The sequence below is a fragment of the Paraphaeosphaeria sporulosa genome, assembly GCF_001642045.1.
Source record: "Paraphaeosphaeria sporulosa strain AP3s5-JAC2a unplaced genomic scaffold CC84scaffold_1, whole genome shotgun sequence".
Classification (NCBI taxonomy): Eukaryota; Fungi; Ascomycota; class Dothideomycetes; order Pleosporales; family Didymosphaeriaceae; genus Paraphaeosphaeria; species Paraphaeosphaeria sporulosa.
The window spans coordinates 1,301,299-1,325,213 of NW_017253360.1; the positions used below are offsets into that span (position 1 = coordinate 1,301,299).

The following is a 23,915-nucleotide window of genomic DNA, read 5'->3' on the forward strand; positions in this document are numbered from 1 at the left end:
ACGCAGACTTGGAGGATTCGTCAAGTGGTCCCGAAAAGACACCGCGACCAAGAAGAACAGTTCTGTATCTCAATCGCTGTCAACGCAATCCATACAACGGGGCCGAGCCGTCGGTGCAGTGTGGATCAGAAAGTACACCAACTGTAGTCGACCAACGAACGCCACCACGGCCACGATTGACAGATTCAAATTGCCATCGCCGTCGAAGTAAGTATACACAAGGGGTTAAGCTTTCTGCTTGACCAGCTCTCTCGAAGGGTGCGGTGCAGATCTGAACGTGTTCTGGCTACGCGTGGTCTGGCCAGACGTCAAGGCTCCAGGACTTCGCTCACACAGGTCTCCCAAGACGTACCATGATGTCTAACTGCGCACCGCCGCCAATCTGGATCCTCCCGTCGCATTACGCTCCATGCTTCCCCTCATTTCCTCTACGCATCCCTCCGGTACAAAGATAGTCTATTCCTGCCGCCACAAAACTCCCCTTGGTTACCCCCGCATGTCATCCCACATTCACCCTCCCCAACCCTTGTGCTATTTTTCAGCGCTCCCCCACAATAACATTCCGCGCCGTACTCGGTCCCAAACCACACATACCTCTCACACGCTGCCGCGCATTTCTCGACCGCCATCCTCGTATTCGCGACATACACATCAGTCAGCACGCGCGCCTCCACGCTATCTGTGAAGCAGCCTGCGTAGGTGTAATTGGATATGGCGGGGTTGACAACGGGCAGACGGGGGGACGTGGTGTTGAGGTAGAGGCTGAGGCGGGCCGGGCCACCACAGTAGGTGCTAGAGTTACCGGCGCAGAGCATGCTGCAGTCGCTTTCAGGTTGCGGGACGCTGGAGGACTGGAGCGTTGCGCCGCAGTAGCACTCCCTAGTGGATTTCGGTGTCAGCAGTGGAGCGAGGAAGAAAGAACGAAGGGATGGGGACGACGTACGAGCCGTACTCGACGCCAAAGTACGTCGCGCCGTCGCACAGCTGCGCGCAGTACTCGACGCTCATGTTCGCTGCACTATAGCTATAGCCCAGCAGCGCGCGCGACGTGTTGCCCTCGCTGTAGCACCCTTTGTACTCGTACCCAGCGACCACAGGGTTCACGGGCACGGCGTACTTGTCGTTGGCGTAGAGGCTGATGCGGTAGGGCCCGCCGCATAGCTGCGATGAGCTGCCGGCGCAGAGCATATTGCAGTCTGTGAGGGACTGCTGGGAGCTGGTCGCATCGAGGACGTTGCCGCAGTAGCACTCACGTGCGTATTCAAGGCCGAAGAAGTGGTACTGGCTGCAGGTTGCTGCGCACAGGTCGACGGCCATGTTGTCGTCAGCGACGGAGTGGCCAGAGAGGGCGCGCGGGTTGAGGGAGTCGAAGTAGCAGCCTTGAAAGGAGAAGGTTGTTGTTGACGTGGGTGTTGGAGATGCGGAGGTTGTGGAAGAGATTGAGAGGCTGATGCCTGTGTTTGGTTGGCTGCTCAAGGCGGAAGTCGATGCAATCTTTCCGTCGGATGTCGATGTCGATACACTGCTGGACGAGCTGATGGCAGTGCTGAGTAGACTCGTCGTGGTCGTGACGATTGGAGCGGAAGAGCTGATACTACCAGAACTTGCCGATGCCGAGCTCGCCGTCGCCAGCGTCGTGCAACCAGTAGGCAACCCACTCACGCCCTTCCTCGCATCTGTCGCACTCCCCGCAAATACCCCGAAGATGGGAGGATTCGCCACCGAAGGCGGGAACGCCAAATCAGCCGAATAGAGCTGGTACGCACCCACAGCAGACTGCATCGCCATGGGCACTAGCGTCGTTGAGATGGACGGCACAGGATTCGGCGACGCCTGCGGCATCTTGACCAAGACCTGCAAGTTGGGTGCGCCCTGGTTACGCACCGCAGCGACGACTGTCAGCTTCCCTGAGGAGTCTAAGCAGCTCTGCGGGGCGAGGTAGATGACGGTATCTTGGACCGGGAAGCCGGACCCATTGTTGTCGAAGGCGGTTTGCGTGCCGTCGGTATATGTGACGGATACTTTGAACGACGAGATGGAGGTCTCCACTGGGAGGTCGGCGGAGAAGCCGTAGAAGGAGAAGGTGTCGTCGAAACCTGCGGCGAGACCCTTGAACGTGGTGCTGATAGACGTCTCCGCTAGTACACCGTTGCGGTCGGTATATACAAGCTGTACCTGCGAGACACCACGTTGGGTCGTGCGGACCCGGATGTCACCGGTGAGCCTTAGGCTTGAACCGCCATCGAGCAGCACAAGCTGCAAAGCATATGGCTTGACGTCGTATGGCGTGATGGGGTCCGAAAGCTGCGTGCCGGCTGGGACCAAATCGATCATCCTCTGGAAGATTGACTGGCAGGCGCTTGCGAAGAGCTGGGGATCCGTGGCCAGGGACCTGACTGTAGCATTTCTGTCTGCGTTGAAGACTTTGAAGTCGGAATTCCTCGCATTCCTTGTGGATGGGCCGACTATTAGCGGGTCGAGCGTCGTATTAGAGACGTATTCCGTTGCGATCTGATTGTCTAGAATTGCAGGCGTCGTGTCGAAATTCGCGAGATCTTGATTGGTGATTTCGGGATGGTCTGCACCATGGACGCCACCGATAGAGTGACCGCAGGCAACAAACTGAATCATGCCTTTGTCATCCAGACCCATCCGTGCAAACTGATTCCGGAAGATGCCAATAGCATTTTGTGGTTGAGGCACAGCTCCAAGTGGACCAGCTTCAGTTGCATCGACGCGGCCACCACGAACAGCGACGCTGATGTTGCTGCAGGAGCGTGTCAATGCGTATGTCGCAGCAGTGATTACATCTGACAGGGATGTCAAATCGGATACGAAAGGCGCCCAGGCGGCTACTGAATCTTCGGCAAAATTTCCTTCGTTCTCTTGAGTGTCGAGCTCCCATGCAATCGATCCGTCCAGCCCACCTTCGCCAGTGTATATGTTACCACTGATGGAGTCGTGGAACGCGGTTCGGAGCCATTCAGCTGCCGTGACTCTCCTTGGTTGGAGTCCTTTGGAGCATGGCGTGACGGCAGTCGCAAAACCTGTAGACCGATAGCCTGTGTTGAGAAAGAGTATGTCTTCCAACTCATCAGTGTGTGCAGGCCATGTAGATGCAGCGAGAGTCAATTGCCATCGCGGCAGCAAAGTCGCTATTATGAGTGTTCTCGTATGCATGATAGATAAGAATAGGATTGAAGAAATGCGAACGACATGAGCAAGGCTGAAAGATGCGAGGTCAAAACGCTACCACCTTTGGATGCATATAGCAGCGATGAAGGGATTCGAGCTGTTTGCAGTGACTCGGCAGGATGTCGTCTTTGATTTACCAACTGGACTGCGGCAAGATCAACGGCAGCTGATGTATTCACGTACAGATAACGCTGGATTGGCAGCGCTGCGAAGTTGCCGCGTAGCGGCGTCCCCTTAAATTGAAAAAGCATAGCTCAACAAACCCACAGATGCGGATGCTTCTCAGGACAAGCAGAGGGCGACGGGAATAGGAAGTCGCTTAAGCAAATCGATATCTCGTGCATACATGAGCAAGCGATAGCGCAGGGTTCGGCTCTTGGGCTGCTGTGAAGCCATTGACGCCGATGGTGCAGACCGTCGGACTGTCGGGAAAATGCGACGCATTCGACGATACGTCAAGAATGTGCCATGACTGCAAGGTGGAGCGACCATTTGACGGGCAAAGGAACGCCAGTCTGCTTTGCAGCGTTGGTAATGTGTAAAATTACTAGTCGGTTGTGATTGGCAGCGTAGCGAGACGGAGCGCAATTCGTCGTGGCTGATATTTAACAGTCTCGCCTTGCCTTTGTCGAATACGAGGTAGTCCTATGCACAATGCCTGCAGGCCAACTTTGCAGCTATACTTGCCCTGGCCTCAATATTTCAGCAAGAACACGGTGATCCTTCGATGTCGGCTTGAGACTAGATCAACTGGTTGGTCGGGAACGCTTCGACTGCGACCATGCTGTACCCATAACCTTCTCGTGACCTTCTTTCCTACTTACCAAGCGTATGTGCGCATCTCCTTGAGCTGCACAAAATCGTCTCAGGAGAGAATGTACGGTTCACGCTCCTCAATCTTCATGTCTGAGCCATGTCACCACATCGCACCTGGTGTTCTGGTTTGCGTCATTCCAGAGCAGTATATAGAGCGATCCGCCTAGATCTACCGGTGTTATCGAAGTTGATAATACTTTGCGCGATGCACAATCCGGCTGCGGCCCCATGCGCGAATTCTGTCGCCTGAGCTTCAACAACACAGAAATATGAAATGAGGTGACAAGATAGTGTGCGATAGCAGGGAACACAAACAAGCTGGGTAGTCAGAAACGGAATGATTCTTTTTGATTTTCCCCAGCCACGTTGACTGTCGGCCCAAGTCGGAGTGATACAAACTTGGACGTTGATGTTGACAAGGCCACTGGTACGACTGTGAGCCGCGGTATCCCAGCGTGCGTTCCTGTCCGATCTCGATGTCCATGGTGCTGCCAGATCTGATCGGAAGACATGGCCAAGTGCTTTTGCTCGAGTAGCTTGGTGTGAAGAGGAATGGCAACGGATGAGACCGACTGAGACTGTGCAATAACGCGGTCTGTATAGCTGTGTCTCCTGCTTTGGCAACGCCAAGGTTATCACGCGGCTCTATATGCTATAAGCGGCAAAAAGAGGATTATTGGCGATTTGTAGCATGGATACACGCGTCGCAATGCTGCATGCGAGGGCTACCCGCGAGAGGCGTCGGTGATGGCCCAAAGTGAGGCCAGCCACCAATTGCGGGGGCTTGTCATTGCGCGTGCCGGATCGCGATGGAGGAGTTCGCAGGGAATGATCTGTTTCTGGCTGCTGGTGTTTCGGCGACTGCAAGGTACGCCTTGGTTAGAAGCGCTACGGCGGATCTGGGGAGCTGAGTGGGCGCGATTGCGGGAACTGACGCAAACTATTGGCGGGGCGCCGCGCGAGGTTGGTGCTGTACCAGCCACTCTTATGCACAACACAAACACCGCGAGCACCCGCCAAAGCCGCAGCTCGTCACCGCACCATTGTGGGCCGTTGTGCAGGCAGTCCTTCTTTCGCCTTCGTCGCTCCTCGCGCCCTCGCTCTTTGAGTCTTTGTCTTGTACTTTGCATGCACTGCGTCGACGCTGATTCCCGCTGCACGCGCGGCTCCTCCACCACCCCTCCGCGGCGCCCTCACTCCCTCTCGCTCGCCGCCGACGCATTCAGGACTGGAGCCTCGGGCAAAATCCCATGAGAAGAGACGGCCCAGCATGGCAGCCACAAAATTAGTAAAGCCTGGGGCGCTGGGAGCGCAGCACACCGCCGGAATCTACTCGGACATGACCGTCGACGGGCCTGTGATTGGCACTCTGGTAGCCATCATCGACCGCGCCAAAAACCTGCCGAACCGCCGGTCTATGGGAAAGCAGGACCCGTACTGCGCTGCTCGCCTGGGGAAGGAAGCAAAGAAGACGACAACAGACCGCCGCGGCGGGCAGACGCCAAGATGGTATGCAGCCTCCATCAATCATAGTTGCACAGCCGGCACTGACACGATGCAGGGACCAAGAACTCCGATTCACCGTCCACGATTCGGCCGACTACCACCAGCTCAAGGTGTCCGTGTTCAACGACGATAAGAAGACGGAGCTGATCGGGGAGACGTGGGTCAATCTCGAGGCTGTCATCATTCCAGGCGGCGGACAGAGCGACATCTGGCACGGCTTGAACTGCAGGGGCAAATACGCCGGAGAGATCCGCATTGAGCTCACGTACTACGACACGCGCCCGAAGGAGGAGAAGGCACCGGTAGAGAGGAAACAACCGGCCGCAAGGCCAGGAGGGAGCCCGGCGGTTGGCGGGCCGCGCGAAAGCACGCCTGTTAAGCGGAGGCCGCTGCCTTCGGACCCTACGGGAGCCTCACCTTCGCCAGTTAACACCGCAGAGCAGCGCGGACTGCGGGGGATCCAGGCAGGTCCGCGTAGTTATGGCAGTCCTCGCCACGAGCACACCCCGAGCAAGGCGCGATCAAGCCAGCAAGCAGACACACCGCCTCGTCGACCGTTGCCAGGCGCATCACCCATGAACGAGACGCCGCCGCCGAAGCAGCACACCCCTCAGCAGCAACCACCGGCATCGTGGCCCGCTGAGCACGACGCATACCACACCCCACCACCGAACCCACACTCGTCCAGCTCCAACATGCAGCAGTACAACGAGCATAGCTTCGATATGTCATATGCTGCCCCTAAGCCCTACGAGGTGAAGCCCAGTGATGCGCACTCGGGGCATCGCGCCATATCACAGGATAATCTCAGAGCAACCCGCCGCCAATCTTATAATCCTCCACCCGAGCTAGCACACTCCTACTCCGCACCGGCAGTTCCACATGCATATGAACAAGAGCCAATCCAGGACCCATATCATCCAGATCAGGCGTATTCAAACCCCCATACACCTCAGCAGCCTGATATGCATGCGAGGGACGCCGCCCAGGATCCATCGTACCACGTCGAGCCTCTACGGTTGAGCAGAAACTCTCGGAGCCAGGAGCCGATCGCACCCCACGAACAATTTAATTCGCCGAATGGATACGGCGACGCACAAAGCCCCTATGGGCATCAGTATCCGTCGCACGGACGAAGGGCAAGTGCGATGCAGCCCACGGTGGAAGACGAAGATCACGATCTTCCGCCACCACCCCCAGTGCACCGAAAGGATGCAAACACTCTGCCGCAACCGCAGCACCAGCCTCAAGATTACCGTGGTGACGCACCTGCTCCGTTAAACACCTCGCGGTATAGGGAGGAGCCAAGCCAGTATGGGTACGACGCGTCGCTGCAATCTTATGGAACCAATGAATATCACCAAATCGTGCCACAAGAGCGTCGGTATACCCATCCACGCCCCGTGAGCCGGCCGGTGTCCCGGGATACTATGGCGCCTTCCCCGCTCCGCAGCGAGACCGCTATGATCCCAGCGAGTCTGGTGCCTGGGCTCGACGCACGGCACAGTAGAGACTTGACTAACTACCAAGCACCACCGCCTTCGTATGAACAGCCGTCCCGTACGAGGCAGATGTCGGAGCCGGACCACCGCAATCCTCCACAGTACGACGGAAGACCCCATCCGTTGGCTCATCACCAGTCTGCAATCGACTCGTCGCAATACTACCCCCATGCACCGCCAGAAGAGCCGCGCCGCAGATCGCCTGTACATGACATAACGCCTGTCAGACCTCGCGCTATCAGCCCTTCGGTCAGTCCCAGCAACGCTCATAGTCCGGTCAACGATCGTTCGTCGCGCCTTCCTCAGCGAAGCATGCCAACCAGGAAGTCGGTATCGCCCCGCCCGCCTCCTTCGTCTGACGAAAAACAAGAACGTCGGTTATCAGCCGTGCCTTTTGATCCAGACAGCTTCGATGTCTATAACCCGAACGCGAAGTCTTCCTCGTCAGACCCTGATCGTCCTGGCAGTAGTATGGAGATGAACGACCAGGGGCAGGTAGTCACGTTTAGTGGGCGTGTCATCGATGCTTCCGATCATCTACCCATTGACAGCTGGGCGCCAGAACCAGAACGCAAGCCAACAGAAAAAGTGCGACCGGTTCGTTCGCGGGCTGCTCTTAACGGAGCACGAGACATTGAAGCAGCTGCTCAACGCGAGGAACGTTACCGCAGAGAACGAGCAGACCGGGACCGGATCCGGGATGCAGCCAATGTGACGTTTGGCGCTCCTGCCAACAGCCCCAGCAATGCCCTCGTGACCTCGCGCCACAACTTCAACGATCATAGCTACAACGACCACATCCACAACGATTACAACTCACCCGTCAACGCTGGTGCTTTGGTGCTGGCCGACCGTGATGCAACGCCACCTTCCAGCGGGCGCAACAGGCTGCAGAAACGAGGCAACCGCCCCATGTCCACTTCGACGTACGACTCTCCGCCAGCGCATTCACCGAGCCATATTCCCATGCCAAGCACAAATGTCCTGCGCGAGCGTGAGAACGTCGGTGGCTACGGCAGCAGTCCCGGCTACGGCAGCGGTCGCCATTCTGGAGCGCCGCCAATACCCGCGAAGATCCCGCTGGAGCATGGTGGCGAGGACATGGCGCTCAGTCTGGAGCTGCAGAGCATCGATATCGGCCCTGGTAGTGCGGGTCGCAGAACGAGAGGCACCACGAGGAGAAATTATGGATTCTAAGCATATCAAGAAGACCGTCGATCGTGAAATAAATGATTGCTTAATCCGTAAGTCCCAGTCTCCTACTCACGGATTCGGCGGCGTTTTTGTATTATATAGACTTTTACGGAAGGATGGGACGGATGGGAGGCTTGGATACTTCACCCTTCATGGTAAGATGAGACCCAAGAGTCTGCTTCTTGGCTTTTAGGCATTTACACATACCTCTATGGATACCACGATACATTTCTTATGCACTCAATGCAAGCTCTTCTTCCCAACTTATCAATGCTGTTTCTTCTCCTCTGTTCCCAGCATACGTACGAAGCACTGTCCCGCGTGAATGTGATGTACATGTCCAGCGTCCTGAATATCCTCCCCAGCCTTCCCCAGCTCTGCAGGAGCGCGGTGTAGGGCGGAGGATTCGTGAGCCGATGATCTGCCACAGGAGTGCCTCATGGGGTAGGATATCAAGAGTGAGGTTTCCGGTATGGACGTAAAGACCAGCGACATGATGAGGCTGTGGCAGTGAGTCTTGGGGAGGCGGGTATACAAGGCGAGATGGGATGGTAGTGGAAGGGCATCCAAGCACGAAATCCAGACATATCCGAGAAGAGCATATGGATTACAATTTCGTTGCTACAGCACGTCCTGCCCTCGCAAACCGCACCCCAATACTACACAAGGCCATCGACATCATTGATAATCTCATTCAGACAGCCCATGACCCACCCACAATTCACTCACCCCAAATCCACACGTAGCCAATACGAGGCAACTATCCCTTACCCTGCCCCTCTTCGCCGCCCTCGCCGCTCTTGCCGCCCTCACAGCAGCCGACCCGTGTATCGATGAATAGAATCACAATGCAGAGGAGTTGCTTCAAGCATAAGAGGGATGTTTGAGGGTGCTGTCTATATGAGTCGGCAGCGTCCAGTCGATGAGATGCGCGTTGACGCAGCCGGTTCGCACCTATCCTCACGCTTGCTATTTTATTGTTTGTCATAGATGTACTTGTAATTCTCGGAGAAGAAAGATGATCGCGTTGAACACAACGCTGGAGATTGTAGTGCAACGAGGGTTTTGGTGAGCAGACGCTGCGTGCAGGAGCCGGGAGCCCATTTCTGGCACGATCGTAGATATGCACTGCCACCAGCCCCAGTTTACCGGTATCTGCTATGATGTGCTAAGGCAGATCTTTGAAAGCTGCTTTCCGGGATCACGCGAATTGAGGCTGAGTGTCGTGATGTTGCCCCCAGCCCAGCCATTAATACGCGTCACGGTGCGCTACAACATGCAAGACGCGATCTAAGGGCTGCTGCGATCGGACAGGTAGAGGCTGCGCGGGGCTTCCGGGTGTCTTGCAGCAGTGGGTGCGGCTAAACCTCCAGTTAAGGCTGCTAGAGACCATCGCTTGGAAGGTGCTCCGATGGCAGGGCCTTCGCATTCGCAGTTCGCAGTATTGCACAGAAAAGTAGAAAAAAGTCACTTTTTGTGTGGAACCTAGATCCTTCGACTGCGGGCTCACAGTATTGCTTCAACATTTTCGCCTCGACTCCTTCGGCCTTCAGGGAATGCAGGAAGACTAATTCAACGTCAGGATCCATAAGATTCACCCAAGCTAACGGTGAGTTGGCTATTAAGCTAAAAGTTCACCGGGGCTCACCAGGAATATTCGATGCTTTGCTTCCTTGTACGGACGAGGGTATATTGGACAAAAGGTTCGTCACCTCGAACTAAGGAACACTTGAAGAGGAGAGCTATGTGCGGGTCCGAATTCTCGAGAATGTGACCCAGGGATTCCAGAAAGAAAACCCCAGCCAGAAGGATAGGAGACTGCTTCACTTCGCCATCGAGCCAAAGACACCGCCTGTAACTATCAACTACGGGTTCTGGCTGCGGATACTCCAGCTCCCCAGCAGACGCAAGCGATGCTTTTGTCAATTCCAATACTCCAACTCTTGAGAGCGTTTATATCTAACCACATCGTCTCGCGATTGCGGTATCGTACAAATACAACTAAGAGACAAACCCTTACTATTCCATTGGTAGAGAATCCGCTGGCTCCTATTTTGGTTCACCCCACAACATAACCAGTGGCATGGGTTGGGACCGATTCCCAGACAGAGAAGCTGCAAATACATGTTGATGACCTGGCTGCAACAGATCAGTCCAACGCCAGAGCTCGGAAGAGCATTTCCAATTCCTTGAATGAGACGGTTTTCAAAAAACCAGAAGGGCAAAGGATCAGGATTTTCACGACTCAAGACGTGGGGCATGAATGGCCCCACGGAAATGCCATGATTATAGTCAACCGCAGAGAGGGCGTTCACGAATTTGTCTTACCAAATCTTTATCTGCATGTCTCAGTAAGGATACAACCATGTCCCAGCCCAAGGGTGGAAGCTCCTCCTAATGTGGACCGCAAAGCGCCTTCACAAAATATAACGCTCGCGTAGACCGGGGACATTACTTCGACAAACGCGCCGGCATGGCCAACCATGCCGTAACGAATAGATTGGTCCCGGTGGATCCTGAATCCCGCATGTTGTTTCTGCGTCGTGGATTGTCAAGAAGGTATACTAACCATGCTCTGTCCTTGGTGGTGTGTTTGCACTGAGATTCCTCCGATCCAACCGAGTTCGACCTTACCTGCTACGACTTTTGCTACCCTTGGTGTGGGGCCAAATGGCTCAAGAAAAAGACGGCCAAAGCAAAGATGCAGTATGCCGGGAGAGCAGAATCCGACACGCCGATCTGGAAGCCGGAATGAGACACGTCTTATGCTTTCACGTCCATCAGACCTATCTACAACTGCCAGGAGGATTACTGAGGACAAGTTAGCGTGTCTGTGTAGTACATGGGATCATGACCTGAGATCCCAGACAACAACCGAATAGAAGCTTTAACACACCATGCAGACGCTATCGATCACCCGCATCTCATGCTATTTCTCCTCGCGAGCGCGTCTACAAGCAGCAGTCGTTGCAGCACCGGATCCCATCCGACCGCACACTGACATTGCGAATGACGAAGCCAGAACGACTGAGGAGACATACTATGCAAGAAGTGCGCAGCTAGTGTGCTTTAGACACAACTCGCACGCAGAACAACCTCTTAGTAGACTGAAAGGTTGGCACACAGGCAACGGCCATTTCTTTGTGGGGACCGAAGTGTAACAAGCACACACTTGGCTTATACAATTTTGTCTGATGCCCACCGTTGTTGAATGGCTCGGACGTTTCAGAAATTCAACGCTTGATGCTTGGATTGTATGTCGTACAAGTGAATATACAGGATCTAAAGGTCTCTTCCCACATGGTATCTTACAGGCTGATCTCACCCCTCCAGGTACCCTCAGTCAGTCCTAATGTCTCAATGCAGTGTTGCCACCTCGGCCCACCCCGCTCCTTTCTCCTCAGATACTGCAACAACTTCTGTCGCCTGTGCACCAGCAGCCTCAGATTCCTCTTGTTGTGCTTGTCGCCCTTGCCTCGTGTCTGGAGGAAGTCCGCAACCGTCTTGATCTTCGCGGTCAAGATGGCGATTTGGACCTCAGAAGACCCCGTGTCAGCGCCGATGCGCGTAGCTAGTTCCTTCTCGTTCGTCGCGGGACGCTTACGGTGCGGCTTCGTGGAATTGACAGCGCGTAGCGGTGGCGCGCGAGGCGGGAGAATCTTGTCGGTGTTGTGGCGGCCGAACGTGCTGACGCAGCGCGCAATGTTGACGCGCATTCTGTCCTTTGAGCTGGAGTTCTCGAGCGCCGTGATGCGCTTGATGGCCTCGGTAGCACGCTCGTGGTCCTTGATCCGTTGGGCTTCAATCTCTTCCTGGGAAATTACAGGCGCCGCTTCCTCTGATCTTCCACCGTAGTTGATGCCGAGAGGGCCCGTAGGAGCTGCCGCCGCTTGCGGCCTCGCTTCGTCTAATGGCACCGCAAGTTTTCGGCTGAGCTCCAGCTGCTGCTCCACGGCCTTTGGACTGAAAGCATAATTGAGGTGCGTCTGGTCCTCGGGCATCTTCTTTGCTGGGTCGAACGGAAGGGGAGTGGCCGTAGCGAAGGACTCGACGAAAGGCGTCGGGTTTCCGCGAACAGGATCGCCCAGCGATGCTACTCTGGCAGCTTCCAAGTCGGCACGGCGTGAAAGGTTGGCAGCCTTCTTGCGGTTCTTCTGCGCGACGATGTACGGATCATGGCTCTGATGCGTCTTCTTCGGCGCGGCGGTTGCGGAGAAGGGGCGGAGAGGGAGCGTGAATTGAGTCGCAGGGAAAGGTGCTGCGCGAGAGTTAGCGAAGCCGCCGGCAGAGCAACGGAGAGCGTTACCCTTTGATGCCCGCAGGCACGGCGCGATGGGTATTCGCGGCGGCATTATGGACGATGCATGCCTCTGCGCAGCCGTTCGATGCTCGCTCCTGCCAAAACTTGCCCGGCGGCCGAGATACTCCGGCGCCGCCCGCCTTCCCGCAACAGGCTAGGCCGCCCACTCGAATATCGTCCACCACATCGCGAACTTAGGAATTTCTTCAGACACGTCTATCCTCCACATCAACACATCGACAGCAGCCGCTTCGACCGCCAAACCTTCAAGATGGCTCCTTCCAACCTTCCCGCCATCTTCAACCCGACGTCGCAGGACATCGAGATGCTGCTTGCCGCCCAGGCGCATCTCGGTTCCAAGAACCTCCAGGTGCACATGGAGCCGTACCTGTGGAAGACGCGCCCCGACGGCATCAATGTCATCAACATTGGCAAGACCTGGGAGAAGATCGTGCTCGCTGCCCGCATCATCGCCGCCATTGACAACCCCGCCGATGGTACGTAGCTCGAGCCTCTGACATATTCAGTGCCCCGCGCGAAGAGGGCCTGAAATTGTCAAAGTGCGAAATCGGGCATTGTTGTCTAACAACGATCAGTCTGCGTTATCTCTGCCCGCCCCTACGGCCAGCGTGCTGTTCTCAAGTTCGCCCACCACACTGGTGCTGTCGCCATTGCCGGTCGTTTCACCCCCGGTAACTTCACCAACTACATCACCCGCTCTTTCCGCGAGCCGCGCTTGATCGTTGTCACCGACCCCCGTACCGATGCCCAGGCTATCCAGGAGGCCTCCTACGTCAACATCCCCGTCATCGTAAGTTGCTGAACCGTTCTCCGACGACACTCAACATAAATGCTGATTGGTACAGGCTCTCTGCGACACCGACTCCCCCACCGAGTACGTCGACGTTGCCATCCCCACCAACAACAAGGGCCGCCACTCCATCGGTCTTGTCTGGTGGATGCTCGCCCGTGAGGTCCTCCGCCTCCGCGGCACCCTCGCCAGCCGCGAGACCGAATGGGACATCATGACCGATCTGTACTTCTACCGCGACCCCGAGGCCGAGGAGAACAAGGACTCCGCCGGCGTTGAGGAGGCCAAGGTCCCCGGCGCTGACGAGGTCGGCACCGGCCCCGTCGAGGCTGGCTTCACCAGCGAGTGGGAGGTCTCCGGCGCTACCGCCGGCGCTGCCTTCACCTCCCAGGCTGCTGCCCCCGCTGGCACCTCCTGGGACGCTGACGGCGCCGACTGGGCTGCCTCCGGTGCCCCTGCTGCCCCCGCCGCTGAGGGCTGGGGTGCTGAGGCTCCCGCTGCTGAGGGTGCCACCAACACCCAGTGGTAGATGTCGCTCTGCGCATCTCCTGCAGCGTCTCTCTTCCCATACCCCCTCTTATCTAACCAGATACCTCGATCTTGTCGTTTCGGAGTAGGAGCATGGGATCGGAAAATGTAACGGATGGCATGGATCTAACGTCACACACACCCAAGAAGTTTTACAATTCAAAAACATCACAAACATTTGGAGACGAAGCGCGGCATTGCGGGAAGTGCATCGATGCCTTGCACTTATGAGGGAAAGATACTCGGACTCTTTGTGGGACGAGGGAAAGCCCTGTGCTGGTTGATCGGGTCGTTCTTGAGCTGGCGCCCCTTCCTGGAATACCATGTCTTTTCTCACACGTTGCGCCCAAGCCATTGTGCCCCCGATGACAGATGTGCAAGTGAATGTGTAGTGTGATCGTGAACAAGAATCATCATATACAAATCTACAGGGGTATTTTAAGCACTGCTTCCGCATTATCACACTCTCACTCCTCTTCACTCTCCTCGCTACTGTCCCCACCAGCAAGACCCTCCATCATCTCTTTGAGCAGCGGATCCTCCTCTTCCTCTTCCGCATCCCCGTCCGCATCGGCATTCAGCGACATGCCGCCGTCGTGACTCGCCTGCTGCGCCGGACTCCCCAAATGTATCGACTCCACATCCCTATCCTCCTCCACGTCATGCATGCCATCATCCTCTGCATCCTCATCGTCGCTCCCTGCGGGGCCTCCCAGATCGCCAAAGTCAATGACCTCGTCGTCGACTTGCTGTCTCGAGCGTGACTTGTGTGACGTGAAGTCATGCGGATCCGGCGAGCCTTGTACGCTGCTCGCTGCACTGGCGAGCGATATCGGTCCGCCCCCGGGTGAATTGTGGTAGCCCTGGCCAATGCTTTGACCTAGACCCAGTGAAGCCAGCGCGCCAGTGCGGACTTGCGATGGTTGTGACTCCCCGATCGCAAATTCCTCCATATCTTCGTCTTCATCTTCGTCTGATTCAGGCGAGGCGTCGCGGTGTGGTGGGGACGGAGAGCGCTGTGCGGGCGGAGAAGAGGCGTTGTCTGGTTCGCCGTCCTCGTCAGATTCGTCCGACGAATGCACAATTTCTGCGGACTTGATCTTGGAGGACGGGGGTGCCGCGGATTTGCGCGCGGGCTTGTTGTCGGTTGCGCGGCGCTCGAGGCGGACTGTAGGCGGCGCGGCCTGCTTCTTCGGCGCAGTCTTCTTCGGTGCTGCACGCTCTGGCTCGGGAGATTTCCGCTTCTTGGGCTTCGCTGCTGCTTGTGGTGTGGCTTTTGGTCTAGAAGAGGCGGCTGCAGGCTTGCGCGCGGCGACCTGGGGCGTGTTCATCGCGGAGCCAGTGCCGGTGCGGTAATCTGGCGAAGACACAAACGCGTATTCTGAGTCGTTGCCATTCTTTGTGGTTTCTCCGTTCATAAAGTGACGGAAGTCGAACGGGTTGTTGGAGTCTGGATCGCCGTCGCCATTGTCGTCAACGTCCCCACCGAAGAGGTCGTCTGCGGCTGGGTCGTCTGGCGCGTCTTTCTGCTTGCGTGGGTATATCTTCGAGTGTGTGGAGGAGATATCCGAGCCGTTCTTGGAGGCGATGTTGAATGTGTACGCGGACGAGAGCGGCTCTAGGGTTGCTTTCTGCGAAGTCGTGTCGAACAGCAGGATGTACGACTTCTTGGGCACAGTCTTCTGCCCCGTGAACACGAAGACATCCTTGTTGTCGCCCGCCTTTTCGTCCTCGAGTGTGAGCCTATAGCCGTTCGTGGAGGTAGCAGTCAGGGTGGTGCTTCGCTTCGAGGTCGTCTGGGCGGGCTTGTGGTTGTCTGGCAGTGGTTGGGTCAGCAAGGCACTCGTCGCAAGGGAGATGGGACGAGAAGCAGGCAAGGACATGGGGCGAGTGTTACATTTCACGCTGGTGTAATCTCCCACCTCGCCGTCTGCGATCGCGTCGCTGATATGCAGTGTAAAGTGGGCTTTCTTGTGAGGATCGACCCGGCCCTCGACCATCGGGGATGCCATCGTTGCTGCTGTCCTCTGCTGCTGAGGGATGGAAAAGGGAAAGTGCTCCCAAAGGGGTTTGGACAATGTTGCTATCAATCGCACGCAAAATGAGGGCGTTTGCTGGGCATGTGCATAGGGATTGAGTGTTGTTGGTGTGGCTCGTCAATCTAGGCGTTGCAATTCGTGGGTCGCCGCCTCCCGCGGACGGAATGACAACCGTCCCCGCAACACGCTATCGCTATCTTTAGCCAGCCCTGCCCCTACCTGCTTTTAGACACCATCACTCCCACTTGTCACGCTTCCATGCATTCACGAGGTCCTTTCTTCCTGTCTAAACCTGCCCGCTGTAAGACGCCGGTGCTGAACTACATCCTCAGCTGAAGCGCCTGTGAGCATCATCACTCCGGTAGACAAAACGCACGACCGATGTATGAGCTTCCCATTCTGCATTTAAAAAAACTACCGCAGGAGCTTGAATACTGGAAGCAAACGCTGCTTTGCATTGACTGGAAATTGCGCAACCACTTCTGACAGGCATTTTACAAAGGAACCCGTGTCGAACACCTACTCAAAGTTACTGCTTGGTCTAGCGGTAGACTGGAATAGGTAAATATTCGGCCACGAAACCATCAGCTTCTCATTTCCCCGAGACGTTGACAACATTGGCTTCGGTATCTGGGCTTATTCATCGCCTTGTGGAGATTAGCCCCCACATAATTGGCAAGTCCGCCCAGCAATACGAACCAACCCAAGCAACTCTTTAAGGACTTCATGGATGCTGGCGTTTCATTCAACATGGCTGCTAATCCGTGCCCGAATATGGCGTTGGAACGGACGTTTCGAGCGGAAGCTGGCTGATGCTGATCATGAACAAACAATATATGAAGAACGGTAAGCTGCTGTGGAAGGTCAAACATCATTCATTCGCTTCTTAGTTTCAACAGTCTTCCTTTTCTTTTCTTTCAGAGTCAATTTTTCTTCACTGCACCCAGCCATTCTTTTAGCATCTTTGCGTAGTCGTTCTCAATCGCATCCAAAATGCTCCGCGCAACCCTCCTCGCAGCGACCCTCACCAGTCTCGCCTCGGCCCACACAGCAGCCTGGGCCAAAGGCATGTACTGCAAAGCTGGCCCCGACCCCAACACCGAGAACCTCAATACCAACACAGCCGTCAACCCTCTCTATAACCTGACAAAAGAACAATGGTGGTTCCAACACGACCGCGGGTGCGATCTCGTGCCCCCTCCCACCGGCGAATTTCTCGAGCTCCCTGCCAACGGCAACTTCACCGTCGAACTGGCGCACAACCGCGCTCAGACGACGCTTTCCTACGACGGGAAATTTGCTTCTGACTGGATTGACGGGAAAGATCATCCCGACGACTGGAACTCTTGGGAGGGCCCGGGCAGTGCATGCCTTGACGACGGCGCTATGCATACGTACAACGAGACCAATGCCGCGGGTACGGCATGGGCGATCAGCTATGAGAGCGATATGGCGAAGGTGACAATGGAGAACTTGGTAGTGTTTAGCACGCTGCAGCACACGCCGTGGAAGAGAATTGCTACGTACCAAGTCCCCGATCTACCGGCCTGTCCTGAGGACGGTTGCACCTGCGCGTGGCTCTGGGTCCCTGATGGCTGTGGACAGCCCAACATGTAAGGAGCCCTTCGTCCCAAGCTACCCTCGTAGTTGTGACACGTACTGATGTAGAGCAGGTACATGCAGCCATACAAATGCACTGTCACAAACGCGAAATCCACAACACCTGTTGCGAAAGCACAGGCACCTGTTTACTGCGCCGATGACGCCTCGAAGTGCGTACAGGGCGCTAAGCAGATGATTGCCTGGAACCAGCTTGATGGAAACAACATCGAGACGGGAGATCACATTAGCCCTGGTTACAATGAGAAGTGCGGGTGGAAGAACGGCGCGCAGGCAGATATCTTTGGGCGGCCTGTGGCTGACAACTTTTAAAACCCTATTAGATGTCTCAATTCAGCGGGGTTGACCTTGTCCTATACTCAGCATTGCAAATTGTGATAGATGGAGTCTTTCAATTCGGATAAACTCTTCTTGTTTCCAGCATTGCACAATTGAAGCCAACCAGTCCCGCAAATAACCAAATATTATCTGAAACACGTACGATTACGGCTGTCGGCACCACTGGCGAATTGCCCTTCTCGTGGGCTCTCGGTGTTACTCACACGCCAGGAACCGTGCTACACCAACGTCTCCCTGCGCAACATAATGCAGACATCCGGCAAGGAACACAGCGGGACTGCCTGCCAGGGAGCCTCGTGTGTCGTGATATTCAAACGTGCAAGGAAAGTGTCGGAGGAGCCGGGTCATTGTATAAATCGACATATTTCCTGCTGAATTGGATTCCCTACCAGTCGCTCATTCAACTACGCTCCTTCACGATGTACATTCTGTCAGCTCTCCTCGGCCTGACCGCGGTCGCCGCCGCGAACACGGGCTCCAGCATCGTCGTCAATACGAGCCCAGACCCGTTCTATCTCTGGGTCGTGCCCGATGCGACGGGCGCTCCGATCGGCAACCGCATCACGGTGGTAGCAGGTACGCAGCCTCGACTCGCATAGCACAAGCCCACCACACGAACCTCAACAAGACATTCACTGACGGTTCACAGGCGGCGCCTGGACAGAGCCGTTCCACGTCGGGCGCTTCGGCAACAGCAACAGCACGACGGGCGTCGCGATCAAGATGTCCAAATCCATCGAAGGCCTGTACACTTCGGCGCCGTTGCAGATCCTAGCCTACTCGCTCGCGGGGGACCGGGTGTGGTACGTGTCTCGGGTAGCGGCGGGCGGAGCTGGTCGCCGCGCATGGCAAAGCATGGCAAAGGGGGGATACTGATGGGTTTGCAGGTACAATCTCGATGCCGTCAACGGGGCGCCGTTCCAGGGGCAGGATCTCCGGGTGACGAGCGAGGGGTCGGAGACTATCGAGTGGCCGAATGGGGAGGATGTAGGCGACGTGACAAGGGACAATGCTGCTGATAAGGATATCGTGTTCGTTGTTTCTGGGAAGGTGTGAATGGGGACCGTGGAGAGGGGTTAGCAACGTGGGGTGAGGGCTGCGTGCCAGTGGCTTGGAGCTTCTAGAAGGCTGTTGGGCATGGTATGGGTGGTGAGGGCGTGGCGGCAGGGTCGGGCTAGGGAGCTGCGTGGGAGGAATGCATGTCGGAGGTGGTAGCGTGGAGGCTGGTATCAGAGCACCAGGGATGTCCAGCAGCGGCGGTCAAGCGAAGTTAGAACGAACGAACTTCATCGTGGATATCAGAGTTGTGCGTGTTGTTATCTTGGTGAGCGTCTAGGCGCGGTCGAACTGCCCGCAATCCTTGCAACTACAGTGGGATCGCTACCGATGGCCAGCGCCATGGGTGCACGTCAGGACCCTGAAGAGGCCCATTCACTTGCGAACCCTGCGGATGGGCCAAGACACTGCCACAGCATGCAGCACTGTGTTCTCGAACATTCTGGGTGCTTGCGTGTCGTTCTGCCGCTGTCGTTGTACGAAAGAGCCGACAGCAGGCATGCAAAAGGCATCGTCGACATGTGCGAGGCTCGAACACCTGCCTCTTGCGGCAGCAGGTCGCGAGGGCACAGCGAACGAGAGTGGGCCGAGGAGCGTTGGGCTGGGCGCGGGCCGGGCGTGTCACCCAAGATGGATCCACAGTCGGCCTGCCATGCGGTCTCCACGTTTCCATTCGTCCTAGGCCACCCACAGCCGACTGATACCCAGCCGTCAGCGGACGCACCCATGGCCGGCCTACAGCAATGCGGCGACGACAACGAGCATCTGCAGCTCGCGGCCGTGTGCGTCGGCGGCCAGCTCAGCCGCCGGCAGACAGCCATGGGCAGCCATGGGCAGATGGAGATGTCTAGACGCCAGCGCTTGGTGCCAGGCTACACAGACACAGGCCCGCGAAATTAACTGTGCCGTATGTTGGGTTCGCAATGGTGTAGCCTCAGGTCTGGGCTGAGGCCATGTACGAAGACGCGGCAAAAAGGCCGCCGCGTACGGGACCTCCTATCAATTCGCGGTGCAGGCCCTAGCGTACTCACGCACGACGCGCACAGTCCAGTGCTCTCCACGAGGAAAATATGCGGGATTGCGCGATAGGAGCAGGCTGCGTTGCTCTGCAGCCTCAGCCCAAATCCTCCGGCCGCCTCCGGGTGGTGCGAGCTGGCGTGCCGCGACGGCTGCGTCAAGTCTGAAGTCTCAAGCAGAGCACCGCACCGTACCGCGCCGCGCTGGAAATGCCCGCAAAGCGTGCTGCTGTATCACGCGACGCAGTGCGAGTCTGGATGCACATGAGACGAACGGCTCTGATATCACACTTTTAGCCGCCACGCTTCAGGCAGACATCGGTGCGCTTGCTGACAGCCACCGAGAGGCGGGGAACGCCTTGCCGCATTGCGTCGACAGGCCCATTTTCTATCGCTGTTGTGGGCTGACGACAACACCCCGGGCACGCTCAGAGCCCTGGCTCATTTACACAGGAGCGCGCAGCGGCTCCGATGTGTTCTTGGGCTGAAGCCAGCGGGAGCGCTCAAGACGCTAATTGGCCACTTGGCGCTAAGATACCGCGAAGACGGAGCATTCCCTCTTCCAATGCCATGCCGCTTGCCACTACGAACGCCTTCGGGGCCGCAAGTGTCACAGGGTTCGTGTATGGCTCCAAGCCATAGCAGCGCTGACCCGCAACTTAACCTTAACACTACTGCTGTCCCTCCCACGCCCGCCAACGTCCTCTCCACACCGGCATCCCGACATGAGCACCACTTCACGCCAGCGCCGAGGACCACCAGCTCGCACCACCCCGGATAGCGCGCCCATCCCGATACACACCTGACGACATGACGGCGCGAACCCTCAACAATGTCGTCAACGATCAGACGGTCGCACTCAATGCTCTGATCTACGGCTACGGCGGCCATTCGCTCGTTACCCCGCAGTATGCCCTGCAGCAGATATGGTGGACCGAGGAGCGCATTGACGAGAAAGTGAACGAGGACTATGTGAATTCACGGCTGCAGCCCAAGGAGCGCGAGTGGCTGAGCAGACCCGTGGGCTTTGGGGATCTTACCGACGACACCTACCTGGAATGGATCCTGGAGAAGGCGCGCCGCTTGTTCCTGATATTAGTCGAGATCGGCGAGGCGGATCGGATATTCGCTGTCGTCGAAAAGAGCTGGGATGACGACGACCTGCCCCTGTCCATGGATGACATCGAGCAGCTCGCGTTGGCCAACAGGCGAGACGACCAGGCCAATGTCCGTTTTTATCAGACGCAGTTCTCCTTCTTGCTCCGAGTGCTGGGCCCAGGGTCGCATATTGATTATGCCTCGAACGAGCAGATACCACTGGAATTCGTCATGGGACTGCCACCCGCCGTTGCCCTGCAACCATGGTCGCGGGTGCACTTGCCGAAAAAGCCCCACGAAGTATTAGTCAGAAGGAAGTTTGCACTGGGCAATGCAGAGTCTACTTTTGCGTTCGAAGAGGACTACATCATGGACGTCGAGAGCGCGCAGATGGTCGAGCACGAGCACATTGCCCCGATTTGGGCATCCTACACCGCAAAAGGGTTCGGTTATACTCTAACCAATTTCGTGGGCCAACATACGCTGAAAACTTTCATCGACCACCGGGAACCCCCACAGTATAAGAGACTGTCCAAACCCGAGAGGCGACAGCTGGTCCTCAACTGGATGCTCTGTCTAACAGATGCTGTCGCGACGTTACACCGAAATGGCTACTGCCATTCCGCTATCCGCCCCTCGAACATCATCATAGACGAGCACAACCATATAGCATTCAGCGATATTGCGAGCTTGTCTACGTTCACAAGGGACAAGAAGCCAGATCCCATGGATGCGTACATATATGGGGCGGCAGAGACCCAAAATGCAAACGAATCGATCGAGCCCGATACCCCTGCGCCTCCGCCCATCGTTGGTACGCGGCGGAAACCTTCGATCGCGAGCAAGAGCTCCTCGGGCTCATCGACCAGTAGCGGTTCGCGCCAGAAGTTGACAAAGTCTCCAACCCAAAATGAGTTCTCCGGATTCAATTTCGGCTTCAGAAGAATGTCTAAGCAGCCAGTACAGCGGCAGAGGTCTCGGGTACACGAAACTGAGCAAGCAGACGTGTACTCTCTCGGTTGCGTGTTTGTTGAGATGGTGACCTTCTTACTCAAGAAAAAGCCGAATGACTTTGTCAAGCACAGGTCTACCAAGCAGAAGGAGAAGGTGAACGTGACTGGTGGAAAGAACTCGCGGACAGACTCTTCGTACCATGCCAACATGGACAAGATCGAGTCGTGGATGAAGATCCTAGAAGACTCGGCGTCAGCATTTGAACATGAGGAGTTTGTAGCGATACCGCATATCCTGATTCTTGTCCGGACTATGCTGAGCAGAAATGCGCACATGCGCCCAAGCGCGAGGGAAGTCCGGTCACAACTTACCGACATACTTCTCGAATATACTACCATGGACGACATACACTGCGGATCGCACAAACAGGATATCGCCCCTGCAGCATCTGCGCGATCGGGTTCAGATGGAGGATGGACAAATTCGAATCGTGCATCATCGATCTCGGGCTCGTCCATCTCGTCAAGATCCTCCGATGCGGATACTATTCGAGAGTCATCATCCTCATCGCGCATGTCGTCCATACTCAATTCCTACTCCGATCGGTCAACGCTTTCGGGAATCTCTGAGACGGATGATGACGAGACGTGGTCAACTTTTTCCTCGTCTTCAAATACGACCTCAAAGAGGCCGGTGCCGCCTCCTGTGATAACGGGATACGAAACGTCGCCGCCTCTGTCTCCTCGCTTTTCCTCACCGCCTTTATCCCCTCTTTCGCCGCTTGCGCCGGTCTCGCCGCGATCATTCATCACACCAATAACACCGGACTCAGACCGATCTCCAAGCCCGTCGAGCGGAGTTGTGCAACCAAGTAGATGGCGCAAGCCCCGTAACCTACTCGCGTAACGTGGTGCTGCCAGTATTTGGGGTAGCTTACTTTCGAATCCTGGTGGGCGGAATGAATGGGTCATACTCCAAGCGGCATGCCATCCGTCATCTGGCTCCGACGAGCGGCCCATCATGGGAGCTAAACACCGACTTGAACGGAAAACAGCGCAGCACCACTCGCGGAGACTCAGACACTGTTTGTCCCGAGACCTACGGGCAACTGGAAGAGGAAGGTTCCATTCAAAGCGCAGAGTTATGCCGTCCAACGTCTACAGCGTCCAAACGCGTGGCACCGCGGAAGCGGTCAACGGATACGCACAGGCTGAGACAACTATGCGAAGAAGTTTCGAAGCGTTCTGCAATGCAGCGCACAAGTTCGCGCATGTTTGTACCGCGCTCCCGAAGCGCGCACTACAGCAGTACCAACTTATGATTTGTGATTCTAGCTGGAGGAATATGGAATGACGTACGATAATCTAATGTAACTTCTGATCTACCCGGCCTGGCCTGAGCTTCTTTCCTGATGTAGAAGGTGCTGGGGTGAAGAGCTAACTCACGTGATGTAAGCGAGCCCAGCGCGTGCTAGCCTACTGCGGGGTCTGCATTGTGGCCTGCTGCGCAAGCTGCACGACCCGGCTTCCACAGCAGCGTCATATCCTTCGCGAATTCCTGCATCTTAAATAATGCCGCAGTGAATACGTCACTGATAGGCAGTGTGCCATCGAGGATGGTGGGTTGTGGAGGTGGAGGGGAGGGAGACGGTAAGTGCAAGAGAGAGGAATGACAGAGTAAAGAGAGGATAGTGCTCCTTATGTGACTCTACACAGTTGAGCGGTGCATCTTTCATAGCGCGCCGAGCTTCGCCAGCGCAAACAACGTACCATCGCAGTGGTACATTCAATGAGACTTGAGCAGCGGGAGACACGACACGACGGAGCCGCTGACCGTAGCCGTAAGTGAGCACTAATGTGACGACTACACGACAAACTCTCCCATGTACCGTTTGCTCATACGTATGCTGTGCTTGACAGTACCAAGGCGATCACTTCTTAA

The 23,915-nt window shown here is 56.2% G+C and overlaps 8 protein-coding genes across 8 annotated transcripts; 5 read left to right on the forward strand and 3 right to left on the reverse strand.

The window, feature by feature from the left end:
* Positions 1-2: 2 nt before the first annotated feature.
* CC84DRAFT_1133531 (heme peroxidase) lies at positions 3-3,180 on the reverse strand (the record flags this gene model as incomplete). Its single annotated transcript, XM_018175980.1, has 3 exons — positions 3-879; positions 944-1,454; positions 1,524-3,180. The coding sequence occupies 3 exons, from the start codon at positions 3,178-3,180 to the stop codon at positions 429-431; spliced, it is 2,619 nt and encodes an 872-aa protein (XP_018041973.1). The 3' UTR covers positions 3-428.
* Positions 3,181-5,023: 1,843 nt separating this feature from the next.
* Positions 5,024-8,474, forward strand: CC84DRAFT_1107256 (uncharacterized protein). The gene is made up of 2 exons (XM_018175168.1): positions 5,024-5,520; positions 5,573-8,474. Exons 1-2 carry the CDS (start codon positions 5,282-5,284, stop codon positions 8,214-8,216), a joined length of 2,883 nt encoding a protein of 960 aa, XP_018041974.1. The 5' UTR covers positions 5,024-5,281; the 3' UTR covers positions 8,217-8,474.
* A 2,965-nt stretch (positions 8,475-11,439) lies between these two features.
* Positions 11,440-12,580, reverse strand: CC84DRAFT_1200839 (uncharacterized protein). The gene is made up of 2 exons (XM_018181689.1): positions 12,520-12,580; positions 11,440-12,471 (listed from the first exon to the last, which is right to left on the reverse strand). Exons 1-2 carry the CDS (start codon positions 12,563-12,565, stop codon positions 11,522-11,524), a joined length of 996 nt encoding a protein of 331 aa, XP_018041975.1. The 5' UTR covers positions 12,566-12,580; the 3' UTR covers positions 11,440-11,521.
* A 141-nt stretch (positions 12,581-12,721) lies between these two features.
* On the forward strand, positions 12,722-14,287 carry CC84DRAFT_1133542 (ribosomal protein S2). Its single transcript, XM_018175981.1, has 3 exons — positions 12,722-13,010; positions 13,110-13,324; positions 13,380-14,287. The coding sequence occupies exons 1-3, from the start codon at positions 12,785-12,787 to the stop codon at positions 13,851-13,853; spliced, it is 915 nt and encodes a 304-aa protein (XP_018041976.1). The 5' UTR covers positions 12,722-12,784; the 3' UTR covers positions 13,854-14,287.
* Positions 14,288-14,319: 32 nt separating this feature from the next.
* CC84DRAFT_1192102 (uncharacterized protein) lies at positions 14,320-15,864 on the reverse strand (the record flags this gene model as incomplete). The annotated part of the gene is made up of 2 exons (XM_018181226.1): positions 14,320-15,668; positions 15,750-15,864. The coding sequence occupies 2 exons, from the start codon at positions 15,862-15,864 to the stop codon at positions 14,320-14,322; spliced, it is 1,464 nt and encodes a 487-aa protein (XP_018041977.1).
* Positions 15,865-16,959: 1,095 nt separating this feature from the next.
* Positions 16,960-17,823, forward strand: CC84DRAFT_1080232 (uncharacterized protein; the record flags this gene model as incomplete). The annotated part of the gene is made up of 2 exons (XM_018173884.1): positions 16,960-17,504; positions 17,565-17,823. 2 exons carry the CDS (start codon positions 16,960-16,962, stop codon positions 17,821-17,823), a joined length of 804 nt encoding a protein of 267 aa, XP_018041978.1.
* A 446-nt stretch (positions 17,824-18,269) lies between these two features.
* On the forward strand, positions 18,270-18,906 carry CC84DRAFT_1211268 (uncharacterized protein; the record flags this gene model as incomplete). The annotated part of the gene is made up of 3 exons (XM_018182362.1): positions 18,270-18,426; positions 18,500-18,653; positions 18,738-18,906. 3 exons carry the CDS (start codon positions 18,270-18,272, stop codon positions 18,904-18,906), a joined length of 480 nt encoding a protein of 159 aa, XP_018041979.1.
* A 1,441-nt stretch (positions 18,907-20,347) lies between these two features.
* On the forward strand, positions 20,348-23,363 carry CC84DRAFT_1159103 (uncharacterized protein). The gene has a single exon (XM_018177140.1). It carries the CDS (start codon positions 20,733-20,735, stop codon positions 22,878-22,880), a length of 2,148 nt encoding a protein of 715 aa, XP_018041980.1. The 5' UTR covers positions 20,348-20,732; the 3' UTR covers positions 22,881-23,363.
* Positions 23,364-23,915: the final 552 nt, after the last annotated feature.